Source organism: Chiloscyllium punctatum, chromosome 22 (assembly GCF_047496795.1).
Source record: "Chiloscyllium punctatum isolate Juve2018m chromosome 22, sChiPun1.3, whole genome shotgun sequence".
NCBI classification, from domain to species: Eukaryota; Metazoa; Chordata; class Chondrichthyes; order Orectolobiformes; family Hemiscylliidae; genus Chiloscyllium; species Chiloscyllium punctatum.
This window is the reverse complement of record NC_092760.1, coordinates 80,318,388-80,336,833: the sequence shown is the minus strand read 5'-3', so window position 1 is coordinate 80,336,833 and position 18,446 is coordinate 80,318,388. Positions and strand designations below refer to the sequence as shown.

At 38.3% G+C, this 18,446-nt stretch overlaps 1 protein-coding gene across 2 annotated transcripts; it reads left to right on the top strand.

Annotated features, from left to right (window-relative positions):
- Positions 1-268: 268 nt before the first annotated feature.
- Positions 269-17,612, top strand: lin7c (lin-7 homolog C (C. elegans)). Of its 2 annotated transcripts, XM_072592706.1 has the most exons (5): positions 269-378; positions 4,613-4,731; positions 5,292-5,363; positions 8,987-9,196; positions 14,566-17,612. In XM_072592706.1, exons 1-5 carry the CDS (start codon positions 342-344, stop codon positions 14,725-14,727), a joined length of 600 nt encoding a protein of 199 aa, XP_072448807.1. In that variant the 5' UTR covers positions 269-341; the 3' UTR covers positions 14,728-17,612. The 2 variants fall into 2 exon arrangements, with proteins under 2 accessions (XP_072448807.1, XP_072448808.1); XM_072592707.1 differs by lacking the exon at positions 5,292-5,363.
- The last annotated feature ends 834 nt before the right edge of the window (positions 17,613-18,446 follow it).

Here is an 18,446-nt window from a genome sequence, read left to right as displayed (position 1 = left end):
ATTTATGTTTTTGTAACAGATTTTTCAGCATCTGCAATACTTTCGATTTTGTTTCTACATATGAAACAGGGTCTTGTGAAAAAAAACTTTAAACGAGAAAACTAGAAGCATACATAGGACCTCCCCAAAAAAAAACTTAGGTGGAAAAACATAATGCTCGTAACCCATGTGCCCAACTGAGGTGGACAAGTGGACAAGATGAGTTCAGGGCTGTAAGTGGGTTTGATGTGTCCTCCAAGCCTGCGGTGGCGCTGTAGTTGGAGGAGCGAGTAGATGCGGATGCAGAGCGGCTGGGGTCGGCGTCACTTCCGGAGTGTCCGTTTCTGTCGTTTTGTTGTGGAATGGCGTTGGTGATGGAGCCCATCAGACTGGACAGAGGTAGGTCCCTCTCTCCGCACCCAGCGGCCGGCCCGGGGGCAATTCGACTTACTCCAGAGGTATAAATCAGTTTGAGTGGAGCAGGCTGTCAGGTGCTTGAGCTAGGCTGTTGGTACGAAGGTATACCTTCCAGCTCCAGGGTTACCTGACCCCTTGGTAACGCCTCAAGGTGCTTCACAGAAAGGATTTTACAGCTGGAAGATGCCAACAGAGGTTTTTTTTTAAGGGGGCAGCACGCTCTTCCTTCCTCAGAGAGCCAGCACCACCACTACCCCCAACCAAAAAGGGCAAAAACGACAAGGCAGGCTTTTATAATTTTCAAATAAAGCTCAGAACTGGGGATCTGAAGCAAATAAAACCAGTGATTGTTGGAGGCGCTCAGCAGGTCCAGCTGTACCTCGAGAGACAGGAACAAAGAGAAAACTAGTTCTGAGGAAAGGTCACAGGTCTCAAAATGTTAACCCTGTTTGTTTTCTCTGCCGGTGCTGCCAGACCAGTGGAATTTCTCTAATTTCTGGTTTTGTTTGTTTTTAAATTCTCATGTTTGTTTTCAAATCCCACCATGCCTTTGCCCCTCTGTGAACCCATCCACTCACTTTTCACCCCCCCCCCAAAAAAAAACTGAGGTACATGGACTCCCTAATTCCAGCCTCTCATGCAACCCCCATTATACCGAAATGCCTCGGTTTCCTCCCACAGTCCAAAAATGTGCAGGTTAGGTGAATTGGCCGTGCTAAATTGCCCGTAGTGTTAGGTGAAGGGGTAAATGTAGGGGGATGGGTGGGTCGGTGTGGACTTGTTGGGCCGAAGGGCCTGTTTCCACACTGTAAGTAATCTAATCTAATCTTTAAAAAAAGAGCCTGTGCCTTCAGATGCTATAGTGCTATCTCTCCTCAATTGCTTCATTCCTCCTCCTTAAGGAAAAGGAATAAATTGTGACATCTTTTTAACAAACTTTTTAAAACATTTCTCCTTTAATCAATGAACTTTTGATCAGCTCCCCTCATATCCTTTGGTTCCTCAATGTCAAATTTTACTTCATGCTGTTGTAAAGTATTTTAGGAGGTGTTCAGATCTCAAGGGTTTTGCTGTTGTTAAGGATCTGTTCAGAGAGGAATCTTGTCTAAAACAAAATTATTCTTGCATTCAGGTGTTTTGCTTCCTCTGGGATAGATACTTCAGCTGTCTCTCTGAAAAATTGCATCCCTGGTATTGCACCTGTTTCTCAGTGTTCTGGGCTTTATTTTAAAGACTTTATTTCTTTGGAGTAATATTTAAGGTGCAAAGTTGTAGCAGTAATATTGTTAATCATACATTTGTTTTAGTATAAAATTAGGAATGCACTGGTCAGCAGGGAAGGATATTTAAAACAAAGAACTTTAGAGATTGGAAATCTGGAACAAAAACAAAGTGCTGAAGAAACTCAGCAGCTTTGGCAGCATCTTTAGAGAGAAACACAAGGAAGGAAATTTGTTATTCTTACCTGTGATTCTGTACACATGGCAATGTAGTTGACTCTGAACTGCCCTTTACAATGGAAATTAAAGATGGGCAATGCCCACATCCCATGAACAAATTATAAAAAAATTTGTATTTGCAAGTTAGGTTTGGAGTGAAGGATACATGCATTCAGCCTTGGTTGTGCACTTAGTTCACCATGTGAGTTTTAAATTTGACCCAGAAACATCAGCAAGTGTAACTGAGGCAGTGAATTTACTCAAGAGCAATTTTGTATGTATTTATCATGGGTTTGTGAGAAAGATACTTTGTGATGGCTTCTGTACAGATTACTGTGGAAAGGAAGAATTCCATCATAGTGCACTCAATGTTTTCCTTTTCAAATTCTGTCTGTTTGCAGTTTAGTTAATGCTGCAGAACTGTCTGATAATGGTGTGGAAAGAAAGGATAATTGCTGTTTGATTGTTGTGGAATGAGCTACAAGAACAGAGTAACTAATGCATTAGTTGTGACAACTGCCTTACCTGAACAAGGCTTTAAAAATATTGGTATAAATTAATATCTTGGAAAATGATAGTATTGAACTTATGTTCAAGAAACATACTAAATAGAAACTAAAGCTAAACTTCTATGCAATTACTTAAAAGCAGGAGAGTGAACCTGTAATTATAATTTTCCTCATGTTGAACTTAAGGTTACTATACATGGGACAGTAGATGACATTGAAGGCATGGCAACTTTCAGCGAGGAACCAGGAATGGAATTGGGGGAAGTAGATTTTAAGACATTCTGTACTATCTGTAATTTTGTAAAGTTTAACTGAACTCAGTGAACATCTTGGATTGTGAACCAGAAAAATAGAAGGGAATGTCTGTCAGATATTCTGCCTTCAAGATGAGTTTTGAACTGACTACCTAGTCCTTCGAGTTCCCTGATACAATTCAGATGAGAGTCGAGAATTCTGATTTCTGGGTAATATTTGTCAATCAAAATAATTAAGGCTGACTATTGCTATTTGTGGCTCATTGCTATGAACAATTAGATGTCTTTCTTTCTTTTACTGGCTATGCTTCTCAAAATACTTAATTGGTTGTGAGGTGCCAAGGGACAACAGAAGGATGTTAAAGCTGCTATATAAATCAAATTCTTTCTTCCTGTGAGGCAGAACTACCATTTCATTGTTTGGAATCAATTTAGCTGCAAGTGAATGAGAAAGTAATGCCTCTGGTGTACAGTCTGTGCTAATTTAACCAAATGTAGGAAATGGGCGGACAGCTACTTGTAATTCCACGAGGAGACTAATGGAGTTAGGGTTAGCAAAAGAACTGGAAATAAATCGAATGAAGACCAGTTCGCTTCAAATGTTGTAATAAACATTGCTAGAATAGAAAACTAAAGACATTGTCATAAAATTTAAAAACATGTTTCATTTCCAAAATAATGTGCAGTAATCAGACTATTTTTCAGTGGCTTTGGAAGATGTGTACACAATAATGACAATCAAGTACTGATACTGAAACACTGATTACTGTAGCAAAGGGAGAATAATGTACTCTCATTCATAAAAGTAATTATCCACTGGATTGGCAATAATTGCTGGTGCTATTCTGGTAGTATTGACATCACCATACAATATAAAAGTTGTGTGTAAGGACATTTTCTAGTGTTTATCACCCAGATATGTTGTGCTCTGCTGCAATTGTTCTTTGCAAAGTCAGACTTTCCTGAGAATTGTACACATGTCTATAGAAAAAGCCTTCTTGCAGTAACAAAATTCATTAGCTTGAATTTTGGACATGATTATAATGGGAATAGATGTAGGACAGTCATTTATTTCAAATTTGAAGGCTAAAGACACTTTTAAAATTTGTGGCATTTTAAAATTTTGAGTGGGCCAGTTAACCACGCAGAAACCCAGTGTGTGCGTGGGTTTCCTCCGGGTGCTCCGGTTTCCTCCCACAGTCCAAAGATGTGCAGGTTAGGTGAATTGGCCATGCTAAATTGCCCGTAGTGTTAGGTAAGGGGTAGATGTAGGGGTATGGGTGGGTTGCGCTTCGGCGGGGCGGTGTGGACTTGTTGGGCCGAAGGGCCTGTTTCCACACTAAGTAATCTAAGTAATCTAATCTTAACTCAGTTAGCTCATGTTCAAAGCAAGTTCAGTTCCCATTCTGACTGAGGTCGACTTGGGACCTGGTCCTTGCCTGTCCCTTGTTGGTTGTAGAGTGGTGCTCCTCAAGTAATATAGCTATTTTCCTATTCTCATAGAGATCTGCCCACAGTCCCTTGTGCACTGTGGCTAATTAGCTCCCTAACTAATTTCCAATTTAATGACTACTTTGACAACAGAAATCTTCAATGATGTTTTGATTTTATAGCATGGAGCTAACATAGCATAAAGATCGGGAACATACCTTGCCTTTTTTTTTCAATTGTAAGTTTGAGGTGGACTGTTAGCAAGAACTTCTCTTTGAAAGTCTGCTTTTATGCAGAGTTGCTAATTCATTAAAAACAAATCAAGTTAGGAACTTCAAATAGATGATGCAGACAGGTGTCTGAATTTAAAAGATTATTAAACTGTTCTGGAGTACTGACCAATAGAGGACAGCAAGTAAAAAAGATTTTTTTGATTAGCCAATATTGTGCATAAACTTTCTAGAAAGCTCTACCACAATTGGGTAGGACAGGTTTTTGTTATGTATATGAACTAATTGCAAAGAATTGATTTGGGTTGCGTAACTGACTGTATTTGTATTTGAATTTGTACTTGACTTTTCAGATGTTTCCCGGGCTATTGAACTGCTGGAGAAGTTACAAAGGAGTGGAGAGGTGCCACCGCAGAAACTGCAGGCTTTGCAAAGGGTACTTCAGAGTGAATTCTGCATTGCTGTACGAGAAGTATGTCCCTGTACATTTTCCCCTCTAAATGATGTATAATAAAGTAAGAAAGCTGTTTAAATACTATTTCACTGAATAATTACTTTTGTGCAAAAATTCAGACAAACATTTGAGAAAAATCTTGTACTTTCAAAGGTTGCGACATGGTTATATCAGTCTAATGCAGAATAATCCAAACCAATCTTAATGTAGGATAGAACCCTGGAATGCTTGGTGGTTTATGGTTTAAGGTAATAATTACTTGCTGCGCTTCATAAAATAAAACTGTTTATGCAAATGGGAAAATATAAATGAAAATTATCCCACCTCTCACCACCATATACAACTGATTTCTAAGAACTAGTCTTTTGAATATCATGATTACCTTAATTTTCTAATTAAATTTAGATCTTTAAATAAACATAATTTGTTTTATTTTAACTTTTGAATTTGTTTGCTGACAGTTGGTTTTTGTCCAGTTCTGTTCTGCCAAAGTATATGGAAGACTTATTTGTGAATGAATACTGTAAACCTGGAAATTAGTTAGCTCCCAGCAGTAACATCCACTGTGTTGCCCACAGGTTTACGAGCATGTTTATGAAACTGTGGATATTAATAGTAGTCCAGAGGTGAGAGCCAATGCTACTGCTAAGGTAGGAAACTGTTGTAAATTGGTTAATGGCTCATATTATATTTGTTGGCTTAAATTCCTCAGAATCACTTAATTCGACAGTGCTTTATGATAAGGAGACTTGCAACAGTATTTCTGAAAAGGCTGGCATTGCACAGTTAGGCTGTAAAAGTACCACAGCTTTTATGATGAATTAAATTTTATTGTATGAGCTTCACTGCATTATTGTACTCCTATATCCCTCCATACTATTTACCTTGCTGCAATGAATCTCAATTTTACTTTTAGTTTGAATATATTTAGAGCAGATAAATGTACGTCATGATGATTTTTTTCCTGACAATGTGCTTTCCTTGGGTGTATATTCAATGAGTTTCCACTTTTTAAACCCAAGTTGTATGTCTTACTTTTTAAGAGATGAGGGGTCTGTTGAGTAACCAGGTTGGCAAGTTAAGCAAATATTTCTTTCATAATGCCTTGCTGTTATTACCAGGATTCATATTTGTTACCATAGTAATTTGAGTGATCTTCATAATTGGTATAAAGTTTCTGAAACTTCAGTTAGGCTCCTACCGTATTGTGATAAGGGACGTGATTAGTTATGCATGTTGCTTGACAGGCTTCTGTTCAAATAATTTGAAATTTGATTTGTTTCTCAGCAAACTTTTAATTCTTTATTAGGAGAAATCTGCAAAGAATACTTTGAGTTATTTTTTCTGAACTCTCTCTTGCAAAAGAAAAATTGCTGGAGATGTGCTCAGCAAGTTACTGCTCTAACATGCTGCTTGAATGGCAGTTTCATGCCTATGATAATTTGCTCTATCTGAACTGTGTCACTGTGGCAAAGTGCCAGGTGGAAATAATGCACTTTCTGTAAGGGAAGAAAATAAGGCATCCATTCATTGTTCACCTACAAACAATTGGTTTCAAAGAACAGAGAAGCCTAATTACTTGATTTGTATGTTGGGAATATTGTGTAATTTGGGGAAAAACACAAGTAAAGGAGAGTTCTTTATGTGTTTTCCTCTCGAAATTGGCAAAATCTGTTACAGATTCCTCTGAGTCAAAGATTTGAGAGTATACCCTTAGGCAGGTTTCTTAGTATTTTTCAGGACAATTTTTGTATAATTTCTTGTTCATGACATTATACCTTTTCACTGCAATATCAGCTGTTTGCTCAAGCTTCTGTGAGGTGCCATGGTCCATGGAAGCATGGATATCTTCTGATTTCCTTTGTTCCCCTACTCCACCATGCACTTGACATGTCAATACCTAAATGGGAACAAAGTAGAGGGGTCCTGGTGCATTATAGGTACCAGCTTTGCCCTGCTTTTGTTCAGCCTCAGGGGCTCTTTGTTGCCCTGTTTCAGCAAAATAGCATTGTTGTCTTTTAGAAAGATTGGCACGTGTTACAACTGTATGCTATTTTGAACTCCAGTGAGACCACCAAATTATGATACGATCTGTGTTACGGAACATACATTATCGGCAAAAGGTGAGATACATGTGGTTTTTCAACCCCCACTCTCTAGTCACCTATGAGTTGCCACCATGACTTCTCAGATTTTTCCTAAATCCTGACTGCTTAATAATTCCTAGAACCTGTCCTAAGTTCCGACAGTACAGAGGTATTCAATTGTTGTTGGGACTTAACTCAATGTCCTCCACACAGAACCTGAGTGGTTCGTTTGCATTTCCTGCAGTATAGCTAAAAAAAATCTTCTAGCCTGAAGCATGGAGTCTACATTCTGTCTCCTTCCCAACACAATGACTTTCAGTTTCTTTCTATAATATTTTATCAGTGACCTTTAACAGTCCAGAATGACGCATTAAAAAGCTTCCATGCTGTTGGTCAAAATTGAGTATTGCCACCTAGCAACTTCTGGAATCATCTGTTCCTTGAATATTGAATTGCTGCCTTGCACCGTATGAAAGAATGATATAACTTGAAAATTTGTCTCAATCCGACGGGAGATATATCTATGCTGACTATGCCATTTTCTATATAATCCTTACCCTATAAGTTAAGGTTTGGAATGAACCCATATAGCTGACATTCCAACCAGTTTATATTCATTGCTGACCAAAACAGGCAATTCTTCTGTTGGACAATAGGAAACTGGATCCATGATGAGAAATGCAATTTGCAGTTTTTGCTTATCCCTTCCTCAACACAAACTGAACTTGGAATTGTGACTTTATTATTGAATATTAGCAAATAAATTTGACTTGACGCAAAATTGTTTTTTTGCTGCATAATATTTAGATTTCCCAGAGTGAAATAGACTGTGTCCGTTCTTTGACCAGATCGGATCTTTTGCTCAAAATATCAGTTTTATAATAATTGGTATATATCAATTTCTCTGTTTTCATGATCTAGATGCTTGTGTGAAGGATAAGCATGCGATTTTATGGTATATCTGTTACATCTGTTACGTGTCTGTAATACATTGGATATGTGCATAATACTTGCAACTGATTGATCAAATAAATGTTAACTATGGAGATTGTTTGCTTGAAAGTAGACCAGTCAAAAAATGTAACTTTTATACTCTGTACAATTGCAGTTATCGTGCTATTGTAGTTTATACATTCTCTTAAATTGCTGTCAGGTTCAAACTTTCTCCACTCTGCATTAGTGTGTTTAACAAGCCCAAGATTGCTTCCCTCAATGTAATTCTTCAAGCCACCAATGCTTCAGGAATTGTTCATCTTAGTTTCTCATGAATCTTGTTTAATATGCCTGAGCTTCACTATCTCTTCTCCACATAGGTTGCCAGACAGGAAAGCAGCAACAAATCCAATCTGACTCTAGACCTCTGCAATGTGCTTGCAAGTCCCAGTATCCCTGCTTGACTTTCCAAAGCCCTGCATTCAGTTATTTGCATACTCTCTCCTGCCTCCTGGAAGGATTTCCTTTCTCAGACCCATTGTTCACTTCCAGTCCTGTATATTGCCCACAATTTTACCATCTGAACGGTACCTGGAAAAAAATGGCCATAGAAAATGAGTGGATAAGAGAAAGAAAAACAGTGGAAACGCTTTAAAAGTGATGCAGCAAAAGAGAATTTTACATGGCACCTACAAAGTCGAAACAGGTGGTCAAGGTGGGAAAGGTCTGATTGACATACAGAGAAAGAGAGTACTAAAAAACAGTGGATGACAAGATATTGAGAGCCCCTAGATAGAGCTTTCAATTTTGAAACCTTGATTTCTTTAAGTCTACCAAATGAAAAGTTATCTTTGAACCTATAAGAATTGTGATGAAACATCAAACTTTGTTTGAACCGACACTCAGTAAACCTTCATTCCTGATGAGGGCCTTATGCCCGAAATGTTGATTCTCGTGCTCCTCAGATGCTGCCTGAACTGCTGTGCCTTTCCAGCACCACTCTCTTGAACCTGAGGTCAAACAGTGAGTTATAGTGAGAACATTTGAATGTAACATTTCCTCAAGAGTCCATTGTGAGTTGGAATATTTCTCTCCTGAATATTGTGCACACAAATGAGGAACGGGAGTAGGTTACTTGGACCTTTGTTGCCTTTGTAGTGTTTGGAATGGTTGTGTACTATCGTGTCTGTGCTGTGCACCAGCTTGTTTTACAGAATTTGATATGATTGTAAATGTGTAATTTGTCTCAACAGGCAACAGTGGCAGCATTTGCTGCCAGTGAAGGTCACTCACATCCAAGAGTTGTGGAATTACCCAAAACTGATGAAGGGCTAGGATTCAATATCATGGGTGGTAAGGAACAAAATTCTCCCATATACATATCCCGCATTATCCCTGCTGGCATTGCAGATCGTCATGGAGGTTTGAAACGTGGGGACCAGCTCCTGTCAGTCAATGGAGTGGTAGGTATCTTTGATATTCTTTTGCAAGAACTTGTGTTTATATCACACCTTTTCCATCCTAAGATATTTTGCAGCCAATTGAAGTACAGCCACTAATGTTGTCCAAAATATATTTAAATGTTCACTTTGAGACCTACACCGGCACTCTTAATTGTGTTAATCAAGTAATCCCAAGCTTGCCGTCACTGAATTGTCCACCGTCAACATTTTGGGTACTTGCCCTTGACCAACTGTACTATCATAGAAATACTGTGGTTACAAGAGCAGATTGGAGGCTCAGGTTTTGCAATTAGTAACTCACCTCCTGACTCCCCATAGCTTTTCCACCTTCCAAGATGAAAGTGAGGAGTATGATGGAATATTCTTCACTTGTCTGAATTAGTGCAGCTCCAATAACGCTCAAAAAGTTCAACACCATGTAGAACAAAGCATGGCTTGTTCAGCACCCTGCCCACCATTTTAAACATTTACTATCTCCACTATTGATCCCTAATGCAGTAGTGTGTACCATGTACAAGGCTCTTTGGCAGCAATTTCAAAAACTATCATCTCTGTAACCTAGAAAGACAAGTGTAATAATCACTTGGAAACACACCACCTGCATGTTCCCATCCAGCCCACGTATCTTCCTAATTGGGAACGGTTTTGTTATTGCTTCATTGTCTGTGGGTCAAAATCCTACAACTCCCTTGCTTACCAGCATTGTAAGTGTGATTGTAGAAGTTCAAGAAAGCTCGCTAACTTCTGAAAGTTTGGGAATTGGCCATAAATGTTGACCATTCCAGTGATGCACTCTTCCCATGGAATGGGGAAATGGTTTTTATTTCTGAGTGGAGTGTAAAAATAGGGAAGTCTCCTTAAAACTAAATAACATCAGTCTGACCTTAGGAATACTGTGAACAGTTTTGGGTCTTTATCTCAGGAAAGATATACTGACATTGAGGCATAATCTCAGAATAAGTGGTTGCACTTTTAAGACAGAGATGAGAATTCTTTTTCTCTGAGGCTATTGTATCTGTGGAAATCTTTACCATACAGGGATATAGAGGCAGGTCATTAATTGTATTCATGGCTGAGCGATTTTTTTAATCAGTAAGAGAAACTAGGATTATGGGATAAAGCAGGAGTATGGGATTGAGGATAATCAGACTCACCATAATGCATTGAATGAAAGGGCAGACATGATGGGCTGAATGGCCTGCTTCTACACCTTGGTTTCATGGAAAAAATTATGAAAGAAGACAATTTAGCATGCAGTAACCGAAAAATGAGTTGTTAATCTCAACTCGGTGTAAAATGATCATGGGGAAAGCGAAGGTCTAATGGGCAATGACTTAAGCTCCTTGAATGTCCCACTGCTGGAGGGGTTGGAGTGGTGATGAGGCTGTAAGGTTTGCAGTACAGGTGGCTGGATTTCTGATTGTCTGGTGTGAGTTGAAATTCCATACTACCTCTGAAAGGTTTCAAGGAAAATGCTGAAATGAAAATGGTGGCGTAATGAATAATACAGAGGCACAGGCTAATGTTTTGGAAACAAGGGTTCAAATCCCACCATTTCATCTAATGGGATTTATAATCAATTAATAAATCCAATTCACTCAAAGAAGTGAAGGAGAGAGAAAACTGGGAACTACAGGTGTGATATCTTTGTACTGGTGGTTGAGAAATCGTTAGAATTTGTTTATAGATTGATAAATGGGCAGTTTTGTAATAAAAACCTGACTGGAGATAGTTAGTGTGTATTTAAATAATGTTAGACAAGCCTGTTGGATTTATTTTAGGATGTTTGATAAAGGGGACTCAGTACGTTTGGAATTTCAGAAAGCTGTTGGAAACAATGCCCTGCAGAAGGCGTTGTTCACCTACCCAAGTGCTTTTAATTTTGCTAATCTACTGGCATGAATTAAGGATTAACTAACGGCCAGAAATATTGGAATAAGTGGGTCAGTCTTGTGTTGGCCACCTTTGACTAGTGTAATGTTCACAGTATAAATCAGTGAATTGGATGTGGAGACCGAATGTAAATTTTTGGATGATGCAAAGGTACATGGGAATATGTCCTCTGAGAAACATGCAAAACAGATTCAAGAGGATTTGGACAGACTTAGTTGCTGCCTTGCATTATTTTTACTTCTCATCATGATATATACTTTAGTATTTAGATTTACGATTGGGTATTTTTAAAGTTTTAAAGCCTGCTGCCTGCTACATGCTGGTTTTGTGCATCTTTGAAAACTGACTGGAACCTGCTAGTTTAAGAGAAGAATAGATTAGATTACTTAGTGTGGAAACAGGCCCTTCGGCCCAACAAGTCCACGCCGACCCGCCGAAGCGCAACCCACCCAGACCCATTCCCCTACATTTATCCCTGTACCTAACACTATGGGCAATTTAGCGTGGCCAATTCACTTAGCCTGCAAATTTTTGGACTGTGGGAGAAAACCGGAGCACCCAGAGAAAACCCACGCAGACACGGGGAGAATGTGCAAATTCCAGCCTGAGGCGGGAATTGAACCCGGGTCTCTGGCGCTGTGAGGCAGCAGTGCTAACCACTGTGCCACCCACAAAAATCTAAGCAGTTGAGCTGAACATGTGGGTGAATACTTAAATCATTAACATTCACCTCATTTTAAACCAGATTTCTTTCCTCTGCAAGTTTTTCCCTTTATTTCCTAATGACATTCCTTTGTTGATATATGGATACTAATTACCTGACATCCTCACATGTGTTTACAGCAGGATCACTGGATAACAATTGCAAGCAGAAGCTTTATGCATGTATTTTTCTTCCTACCAAATGCAAATGAACGTAGCCGATAGTAACTTTGGTACAATCTGACTGAGAATAGCTTGCTCATTAACAGGTTTAACTCTGGTAAATTACCTGTCCTTATTAAGGTTCAAACCACTCATTCAATGCACAAGTGAGTCATGAGAAGGGAATTCACTTGAGATTAATGGTACCTTTTTACAGTTGGACTGAAACTGGGATATATTCTAAAATTCAGCAGCCTCATTGATATAAGAAATGGATTATATTCAGCGCATTTTGGAAAAGCAAATCAGGACAGGACTTATGCACTTAATGGTAAGGATCTGGGGCGTGTTGATGAACAAAGAGACTCTGGAGTGCAGGTTCAAGGTTCCTTGAAAGTTGAGTCGCAGGTAGAAAGGAAAGTGAAGAAGACCTTTGGTATGCTTGCCTTTATTGATCAGTGCATTGAATATGGGAGTTTGGAGGTCATGTTGTACAGGATATTGGTGAGGCCACTTTGGAATACTGCATTCAATTTTGGTTTCTGTTGTAGGAAAGATTAAATTCGATTAGATTAGATTCCCTACAGTGTGGAAACAGGCCCTTCAGCCCAACAAGTCCACACTGACCCTCTGAAGAGTAACCCACCCCCCTCTGACTAATGCACCTAACAACTATGGACAGTTTAGCATCACCAATTCACCTGGCCTGCACATTTTTTTAGAATGTGGGAGGAAACTGGAGTACCCGGAGGAAATCCATGCAGACATGGGGAGAATGTGCAAACTCCAAACAGACAGTGAAATTTGAAAGGGTTCAAAGGTATTCCTGGGATTGAATGGTTTGAGCTATAAGGAGAGGTTGAATAGGTTGAGGTCTGATCTTAGAAGCTTATAAAATTGTGAGGGGTATAGCCAGGGTAACGGAGTACAAAACTAGAGGGCATAGGTTTAAAGTGAAAGGGCAAAGATTTGAAAGGGAGTTAAGGGGCAACTTTTTCATGCAGAGGGTGGTGCATGAATAGAATGAACTGCCAGAGGAAGTGGTGGAGGCTGGTACAAATACAACATTTAAAAGGCATCTAAATAGGAAGGGTTTAGTGGGATATGGGCAAAGTGCTGGCAAATGGGACTAGATTAGGTTAGGATATCTGGTCAGCGTGGACGAGTTGAACCAAAGAGTCTGTTTCTATACTGTACAGCTCTGTCTCTCTGTGATTTGACCACTGGTTAAGAAAGCAATTAATTTTTTCTGCATTGACTGCCTTGACAACTGCAAATGCACACGTAAGATTGAACAGAGAAAAAATTTGGCAACTTTTAAGAGAGGGCCCTCATTCAGAGAAAAAATTTAAAGCTAAGATCTTTAGTCTGTTAGCTAATTAGCATCCTTCTATCTGTGAGAGTGAATATAGCCTCGAGCACTTCATTGACAACAGAGGAGATGATGTACTGGGAGTCCCTGACTTACAAATGTGATCCCATATAGGGGAGTAATTTTAAACGTCTGACATGCAACTGTTTACAAACTGGTATTTTATATTGTCCTGTATTGTGTTCCAGCATGCATACAAATCAATTTGTAAATAGACTCTAGAACAGAACCCAATCGCAAACCAGAGACTGCCTGTACTGTACTTTTGATGACTGCACAACCTGATTCTAGAAAGACAAAGTCTGCTGCATATGAATTGTCCCTTACCACTGGTATGGAAGCTTTTTATCTGCAGAGCTAGCACCTGCTTTTTCGCGTATGAAATCACATCTCATTGTGGTGATGAATTCCTGCTCAAAGCTGGTGTTGCAATTTGCATTGATTGTCAACTAAAGTTTAAAATTTGGCATCATTCACTTTGAAGTCTCTTTTCGTGGCTTTTGAAAAGAGAACATAAAAGATTGAGGCATATGGCAAATCTGTAATAGAAACAGAGTTGTCTTCCCTCCTTGCCCTTTACCCTAATTCTGTTAAAATGTTTGTTTTAATTTTCCGAATGCCTAAAATTTTGGTTTAATCTTTATATTTCCAACAATTTGTCAATAGTCAATATGAATGCAGAACAACTAAACCTCAGAGGAACTTATGCTGGAATAGGAAATCAGCGTATTACTTCGAGAACAATTCTGGAGCAATGTTTCTTCATAACTACATTACTGTTTTACTGGATTTGTTTTTAAAAAATGATTTATCGTGTGCTTTTCATGTCTTCTGGATTTCCCAAAAGATTTAATGCCAACCAATTCATTTAATAATGAAATTGAATGGTAATATTAGGCAGATGATGCAACCAATTTGCATGCAGTAATGTGTCTCATGGTACAGTCAATTGAGACTTTCCTGAAGGTATCACAGTGGACCAGACAGGTGTTTGTGGTGCAGTGACTGTGTCCCTACCTCTGATGCAGGAGCCCCAAGTTAGAGTCCCACGTGCTCGATGGGTGTGTCATGACATCTCTGAACACATTAATTAAAAACAAATATCATAGTGCTGAAATGAAGCTTAATCCACAATCTTCTGACTCAGGTGGACAAGTTACAGGCTGAACTAACCAAGCATGTATTTAATTTGTCAAAAGCTTTAAAGAGCAAATGGATTAATGGTTTTTTTTGTGTGCAGAGTGTTGAAGGAGAACACCATGAAAAAGCAGTTGAACTTCTGAAAGCTGCCCATGGAACGGTTAAATTAGTCGTCAGATACACGCCAAAAGTTCTGGAAGAAATGGAATCGCGGTTTGAGAAAATGAGGTCAGCAAAACGCAGGCAGCAAATCAATTATTGATTTTTGTGGTGCTGTGCTCCTGTTATTTTTCATGACAGCTGGGATTTCTGAATGTTGTACTTGCTATTGATGTGACATGATCAGTCAGTGTCATACTCAAATTAGTTAGTCACACTAACAGTACATCACAATAATGCATTTTTGCTTATTAATCCAGTGTTAAATTTACAGTGAAGTCAGTTTAAATCTGTTTCAAGTATCATATTTCTAATTCAAAGAATTATTACTTTTCCTAATTTGCAAATGCAGAAAACCTCAGTTGATGGTGTGACATCAGGGACAGGAGTTTCCTTTGTCACTTATTTTTGTGTAATTGAGGCAAACTCTACCCCTTTGGTCCAACTACAACAATGAAAATTAAGACTTAGAAAATGAGTATCTACTTCAGAATTAGATAGCTGTTATGGATATAGTTAGAGAGCAGTTATGCTCTCCCATTTAATTGTTATTAAACTGGAGTCTGACCATGAAATAAGACCTGCAGTTATTCATTTTTGTCCATATCCTAATCCATAAATGCTTAATCATCAGAACAACACTATAACTTGGGAAATTCAGGAATAGGGTTGCTTGAACTGTTCAGTCTCACTTTGCTGCAACAGTCCATGTGAATATCCCTAGTTAAGTTCAGCACTGGCCAGTTAAACCATCAAAAAATGAGAGTAAACAAAAGAATAAAAATAAGATTCCTAATATTTTCTTTTCAAATTAGTTGATACTCTATGCACTAATGGTGAGGCTTGCTCTTCAAAACAGCTAACCTGTCCATGTTACGCATAACTTTGTCAAATAAATACTGTGCTGTTATGGTACTTATCCCAGAAGAGATGCATTCCTTTCAGTAACTGAACTGCTGTTGTTCAGATCTTCATTCCAGTAAAATAGATAACAGAAGTCAATGAGTCAGTCTAAAACAAATAATGCATGATTGGACCACATCTTATTGCTGGTAACTGCCCAGTACTTATCATTTCAACACTACTTCCAAGGAGTAAAAGATAAATTAACTTGACTTCAAGCCTGATTTACTTTTTTTAAGCACACTGTTCGGAGCTCAAAACTAATAGCATCCAGTCATGTTGCATTGGCCTGACCAAAGTGCATGCAATTTATGGGCAAGTTTTAAGTGGGCAATCGAAATCATTCTTAGCTTATTTTTACATAAAATTAATAGTTCACTTTAAGTTTCTGCCTCCAAACTCATGTCTCCACAATAAAACGACAATTAGACTACTAAATTGTTAACTGAAACTGAATAAACTTTTATATGAGGCTTCTATTAATTCTTTGCTTCAGATTTTCTACCACTTACAAGGCCAGTAATTTTTACAGAACAATTTTTTGTATTTGGACAGCTTAATTTTTGTACTGGTTTTTATATTTAAAAGGGGCAATTCAGTAGAATAAAAATGCATAAAAACCCATATTAGATCCTTCAGTCATCAGTCAATCATCAGAAACCAAAAAAGGAACCACTTGATCCTATGAAAATCTTCAAACTTGTTACAATTTGGTGGTCATAAACATCTCATGGTGATAGAAACTGAAGCAAATCTCCAATATATTTTGTTTTGTTTGAGCAGCTAGTTACATAAAAGAAGCCTTTTTTTCTAGTACTACTACCTATTGGTTTGTTTTGACTTACCTAGTACTACACGAAGTACAAATGGTTTTATATTTATTCACTTACAAAATGTTTTGTTTCCAATTTATCCACATAACTGGACTATGTCAATTAATTAGAGTATTATACAGCTGATTGTAAGAGAACCTTGTAATATTTTTAAGATTTTGCTTGTCAGAAATGTGCTTTTTTGTCCTGCAGCTTTGTTGTTTCATGCTCTGCTGTGTAATGATATGCCTGTGTTCTATATGTGTTTAAATAGAAATCAGATTGGACACTGTTGATGTTCATGATTGTTCGTTTTGACCAAATGTTTGTCTCATTTGTCTAAATTGCCTATTTGTACCTGAGCAGTGCAATCCTTTAAATCCAAGAACCCACATGTCAGTGTGGTTATATGGGAAGTGAACAACTCATAAATATCTCTCAACTTTTGACAACTTTTACTGAATTTTAACGATGGAGGTTTTTTATTCTTGCTGCCATTCAAAGAAAAAAAACCACAGATTTGACTCAGGCCAAGGTGGGATTTAGAAAGTCTTCAGCCTGTTTATTGTACAATATTTTTACTAGAATCTCTTCCAATCATGTTTTGTTGTTTGTCACAGTTGTATTTCTATTCAAAAGTCTCATTTTCTGGCACCAATGTTGTGTGAAGACTGAACTCACTTCAGGCACAGCCATTGCACTTTGATTTAAAACACATTTTTTTGGGGTATTTGAAGACACTTTTCTTTCAAACTCTGGCACCAAATGTTCAAAATCAAATATGAAAGGAATAGAATTTGTTACCAGTTGCATTAGTTACCTGAGCCAGATCAAATCTGTGGAGCCCTAATTGTGTTACGATGATGCCTATTTGCTACGAGACACTTCTAGAGGAGAAAAATTAGTAAAGTTGTTTTTAAACTATTGCCTCAAATTTATTTGGTTAATTATGTCATCCTTAATGTCGTTTTATAAATACGCTTTTAGAATTAACTATCAGCACTGAAGCGAAATAAGATGCCTGATATAAGTGAGCAAAATGATACTGTGAGACCCAAAGAGCAGCTTATAGTGATTGAAACCCAAAAAATATTGAATGGATTTTTTTGTATCTGTATAATATATACTTTCCAAAAGGTAGATCCACCTTGCACTGGGATTCTAATTTGTAACCAGTTAAGATCCAGTAGCTTTATTTTAATCTGATCTTTGTCTATTTTGTTTTGTGTATGTTGAAATTTGTACCTAAAATAAAATTATATATGTAAAATTAGTATGCTTTGTCAAATGTTATACTTCCTTCTATTCCTCATTGTAGTGCCCTGGGCCTATCTGCGTTCAGCTATTTCATCAATGACCTTCCTTCCTTCATAAGGTCAGATGTGGGGATGCTCATGTGCAACGTTCACCATTCATGACTCCCCAGGCACTGAAGCAGTACTTGTCCAAAAGCAGCAAGACCTGGACAGAATCCAGATTTAGACTGACAAATGGCAAGAATCATTTATGCCAGGCATTGGCCATCTCCAACAGGAGAGAATCGAACAGCTGTCCCTTGACATTTCCTGGTATTGCCATCACTGGATCTTTTTATGCAATCATGAGATGTAGGCATCACTGTCCAGGCCAGCATTTATTGTCCATCCCTAATTGCCCAGAGAGCAGTTAAGAGTCAACTATATTGCTATGGGTCTGGAGTCACATGTAGGCCAGACTAGGTAAGGATGGCAGCTTCTTTCCTGACTTTGGTGAGCCAAATAGATTTTTCTAACAATTGATAATGGATTCATGGTCATCATTGGACTCCTATTTCCCAGATTTTTATTGGATTTAAATTCCGCCATCTGCAGAGGTGGAACTCAGACCTGGATCCCCATTACCTGGGTCTTTGGATTAACAGCCCAACACTAGATTGTTGCCTTCCTCCGTTATCAACATCCTGGGGGTTTACCGTTGACCAGAAACTGAACTAGACTAACTGTATAAATACTGTGGCTACAAGAACAGGTCAGAGGCTAGGAATCCTGCAGCAACTCACCACTTGAGTTCAAAGTCTGTTCACCATCTAGTGGCACAATTGAGAGGTGTGATGTAATGCTCCTTACTT